The 5,000-nt window shown below is 39.5% G+C and overlaps 1 protein-coding gene across 6 annotated transcripts in view; it reads left to right on the top strand.

Annotated features, from left to right (window-relative positions):
• Positions 1 to 5,000, top strand: part of Eif2b3 (eukaryotic translation initiation factor 2B subunit gamma) — a 111,405-nt gene that overhangs the window by 38,973 nt on the left and 67,432 nt on the right. For 5 of the 6 annotated variants that reach the window (XM_008848857.2, XM_029553954.1, XM_008848858.3 and 2 more), the window contains exon 4: positions 1,897 to 2,056. In XM_008848857.2, the coding sequence (XP_008847079.1) occupies positions 1,897 to 2,056 (160 nt within the window). Of the gene's footprint in view, positions 1 to 1,896; positions 2,057 to 5,000 lie in introns of those variants that run through there. The other variant, XM_029553955.1, reaches the window with a different exon arrangement.

Raw genomic sequence — 5,000 nt, 5'->3', positions numbered from 1 at the left:
TCAGATCAGGCTTGGTAGCAGGTGCTTTTACCCACTGAGCCATCTCTCTGGTCCTTGTTTCTTTTTTTGAAGACACACTGGTCCCAGATTTGCTATGTAGCTAAGGATAATCTTAATCTCCTGAGCCTATTCATCTATCTCTTGACCACTGAGATTACAAGCATGTGACATCACACCTAGTTTTTTAAGATGTTAAAGACTGACCCTCCAACTTTGTGCAGGCTGGGCAAGTATTCTCCCTACTGAGCTATATCCCAAGCCCCCATCAGTAGTTTTTAAGGAAATTAATTTGAATTATTAGAATGGTAATCAGGAATTCCACCATTATAAGACAATATTTTCTTCATTGATTTATTAATTTACAATTTTCTGTTTGTTTTAGTGGTGGGCTTGAACCCAGAACTTCACACGTGTTTAATCACTTGCCCTACCACTGAGCTACACCCAGAGGACCACATTCATTAATTGTTAAATGCCTAGTGTGTACTAGTCACTGACTGGTAATACCGAAGCAAAATGATTGTTTTTGTTTTTTGTCTTTTTTTATTTTATTTTATGTGTATGCATGTATTGCCTGCATGTAGGTAATTGCACCCTGTCGTGCAATGCCCTCGAAGAGGCGGTCAGATCCCCTGGAACTGGAGTTACGGACAGTTGTTAGCTGCCATGTGGGTGCTGGAATTTGAACCCAGGTCTTCTGCAAGAACAACCAGTGTTCTTAACCGCTGAGCCATCTCTCCAGCCCCATCTTTTGTCTTTTTTAGACAGGGTCTCCCTGTAGCCCCAGCTTGCCTGTTACTCACTATGTGGACTTTGAACTCACAGAGATCCACCTGCCTCTGACTCAAGTGTTGGGACTAAAGGCATGAGCCACCATGCCCCACTACAAAATGATTGTTTTAAATAAAAATTATTCCAAAGTCATAGAAATAGACAATGTGGTAGTTTTCATATTCTGATCCTTGAAGATCTGGGTGCCAGCTGGGTGTGGTGGTACACGCCTTTAATCCCAGCACTTAGGAGAATATCTGTGTAAGATCTAGGTCAGCCTGGAGCTAGAGAGAGACCCTGTCTCAAAAAAAAAGTAGTATCTCTGGACTGCCTAGTAACTTCACAAGGAGCAGCAGAGATTTCAGAACCTGCCCCAATATCATTCCATTAGGACAACCTTTTTTTTTTTTTTTTTTTTGGTCTTTTTGAGACAGGGTCTCCCTGCAGCCCCAGCTGTCCTGGAACTCACTATGTAGACCCGGCTGGCCTTGAACTCACAGAGATCCACCTGCCTCTGCCTCCCGAGTGCTGGGATTAAAGGCGTGCGCCACCACGCCCAGCTTTAAAAAACGTTTTATATGATTCTCTTCTTTTGGCTCTTGCCTCAGTTTTCATAATGTCACTCAGTTTTCCTCTGACCATGTTTTCGCTCCTCTGCCAACCTCCAACCTTTTATTGCTGTTGTGTTATGCTTTACTGAGACAGGGTCTTCTGTAGCTCCTATTGGCCTTGAATTCAATATGTATTGGAGGATGACCTTGAACTCCTGATCCTTCTGTCTTCACCTGAGGGCACGAGGTCGAAGGTGTTCCTTTGCCTACTTTTACTTTTTTATTTTATTTTATTTTTGTTTTTTTGAAATGGTCTCCCTGGAGCCTGGAACTCACTGTGTAGACCAGGCTGGCCTTGAACCCACAGAGATCTGCCTGCCTCTGCCTCCCGAGTGCTGGGACCAAAGGCACCACCACACCCGGCAACAACCCCGTTTTTTCTAATTAAAAAAGATTTGAAAACATTGTCTAGTTTATATGTTTTTAAGTTGTCAAGTGCTTACCTTGTAATGATATATATAAGCCTTTTTTTTTTTTTTTTGGTGATACTGACTTTTCCCTCTTCATTTTACAGACAGACGTGTTGGTCCTGAGCTGTGATCTAATAACAGATGTTGCTTTACATGAGGTTGTGGACCTGTTCAGAGCTTATGATGCATCACTGGCCATGTTAATGAGGAAAGGACAAGATAGCATAGAACCGGTTCCAGGTCAAAAGGGGCAAAAAAAAACAGGTAAGGAACATTGGAGTTTGTTGGATTTTATAATTTTTATTATCACTCCTGCTTTTATGTGAGACACATTTCCTGGAAACCTGCTATGCATAGTAGATACTGTACTAGGAGTTCATGAAATAAAATCAAATACTTACTTGTAACTAAACTGGATATGGTGGTACATGCCTTTAATCTCAGCATTCAGGAAGCAGATCTCCGTGAGTTCCAGGCCAATCAGGGCTACAAATATCTTTTAAAAAATGCTTGCAGCTGTTAATTAGGTTTTGTAATAGCCTTTTGTATACAGGAAAGAGAAGTTAAAACTATTTGCATTCTATTAAAGTCTCAGATAATTAAATACATATGCACCTGTCTTTATTGTCTGTAAAGGATTAATTAGTTCTCGGACACGGGATGCAAGCATACTGAGAAGCAAAAAAATATCTAATTTAAAACCAAAATTTTCAAAAGTATGTTTAAAGGTTTATTACAAATTTAGGTACCTTTAAGCGATAAAATCAGTTACAAATTTAGTATGCTGGAGTTTGTTTGTTTATTTTTTGAGACAGGGGCTCCCATACCCCAAGCTGGCCTGCAGCATGCTATGTATAGAGTCCAACCTTCCACTCCTGATGCTCCTGTCTCTACCTTGCAAGTGCTAACATTATAGATGTACATCACAGTGCTGATAATATGCTTGATTCTTGTGACTTCAGTCATCCTAAGTAGCCAGTAAAGATAGTTATCAGCCATGTTTATTTTTTTATTTTTTTTATTTTTTTTTAATTTTTAAAAATGATTTATTTAATAACAACATACTTAGAAGAAGCATATCATTACAACACAATTGACATATTCAATAACGGTTTCCTGAGGTAGGATGCATCTCTTTCAAAATTGGCTGTAAATTTTTAGGTTTACAGTTGAATTATTACAGTTATACAATATTGTACTCATTATAAACCCTATAAGACATAAATTAAATGATGTTTTAACCTTTAAAAAGATCTCCATTTCATTATTAAAATACACAGTTTCATACAGAAAAATTCTTTTTCAATGCAATTGACATTGGATCTTTGCACATGCATTTCTAATCTCTAGATATCTGATTATTACTAGTCACTGTTGGATGCCATGTTTATTTTTTAGAATTATAATTCTTTTGATATTTTCCTAAGATTGTGGTAGTTCTTTGTTTTTGTCTTTTAGCTTTAAAGAGTTGTAGTAACCTTACAGATGCTAAAGAATAATAATAGCACTCTAGTCTAGCCTAGGTTAGAGAATCTGGCGCTTTAACCTGTTGATTTTTGGCTGAAATATAGCACCTTATTTCACTTCATACATTATTTCAGACCTGAACTGAATCTGTATCTGAGCCATATAACTGAATATATATAACTGAACTTAAAACCAAAAAGTTTTTTGGGGTTTGTTTTTTTTGTTTTGTTTTGTTTTGTTTTGTTTTTGTCTTTTTGAGACAGGGTCTCCCTGTAGTCTCAACTGTCCTGGAACTCATTATATAGACCAGGCTGGCCTTAAACTCACAGAGATCCGCCTGCCTCTGCCTCCCAAGTGCTGGGACTACAGGCGTGCGCCACCACGCCTGGCTTAACCAATAAGTTTTTTAAGACGTTACTTTGAGGCTAGGGATTGTCGCTGTGGTAATGCTTGCTTAGCATGTGTAAGGCCCACAGTTCAGTCTTGAACATATTTTGTTTTGGGGGGGTTTTTTTGTTGGTTTTTTTTTTTTTTTAATGTGTATGAGTGTATTGCCTGCATGTATGTGAGTGCACCTGTGTCATGCAATGCTGCAGAGGTCAGAGGGGCCTTCGGATTCCCCTGGAACTGGAATTAGGGATGGTTCGTAGCTGCCATGTGGGTGCTGGGAATCAAACCCGAGTCCTCTGCAAGAGCAGTCAGTGCTCTTAACCGCTGAGCCATCTCTCCGGCCCCCATATTTTGTTTTTTTGAGACTGTCTTACACTATTCCAAGCTGTCATGGAATTTCCTGGCCTCAAATTCCTGCCTCAGCCTCCCAAGTGCTAGGATTGCAAGTGAACGTGAACCACCACACCTGGCTTTTTTTTTTTTTGAGACAGTCTCACTGTATAGTCCAGAGCCCAGAGTGACCACAAACTTGTGATACTTCTGTTTCAACCTTTCAATTGCTGGCATAGACCTGTGCTACCATGTCTGCAATAGCACCCCTTTTTAGGACTTTTGGATAATGTAGACTCTGACAAACTTGTGTCTAGTTGCTTTTTGTGTTGAGGTAATCACCTGAATACTCTCCTGTGTGATTATGTAATGATACTCATGCTGATCAGTCAGTCCTCTTACTCTTTTTTCATTTTTGTGGTACTGGCAATTGGACATAGAGCCTTGTGTTTGCCAAGCAAGTATTCTACCACTGAAGTATATCTTCAGTCCTCTTTTTTTATTTTTTGAGACAGACTCTCACTAAGTTGCCCATGCTGACCTTGAACTTACTCAATAGCCCAGACTAACCTTGAACTTGTCTTCCTGCCTTAACCTAAGTAGCTGGGAGTACAGGTTTACAGCACCAGAATTGACTAGTCCTCTTGTTCTTGACACAGTTACTACTTTCAGGGTCTGGTTTGCTTACTCACAGTTCTCTATATTCATCGTTTTCTCCTTATACAATTAAAAACAAGTCTTGTCTATACTTTATAAACAGATGTATGTATGTATATTTATAATTATTTTTTTCTTTCCTTTATCCATACTCAAAATAATCATTTTGCCGGGCGTGGTGGCACACGCGTTTAATCCCAGCACTGGAGAGGCAGAGGCAGGCGGATCTCTGTGAGTTCAAGGCCAGGCTGGTCTACATAGTGAGTTCCAGGACAGCTGGGGCTACAGGGAGACCCTGTCTCAAAAAGACCAAAATAATAATAATAATCATCATCATCATCATCATCATCTTAAAAACTCATCC

Source organism: Nannospalax galili, unplaced genomic scaffold (genome assembly GCF_000622305.1).
Source record: "Nannospalax galili isolate Female #2095 unplaced genomic scaffold, S.galili_v1.0 scaffold1664, whole genome shotgun sequence".
Lineage (NCBI taxonomy): Eukaryota > Metazoa > Chordata > Mammalia > Rodentia > Spalacidae > Nannospalax > Nannospalax galili.
Note: the sequence above shows the minus strand (reverse complement) of the source record. Positions and strands in the feature narration are given on the sequence as shown.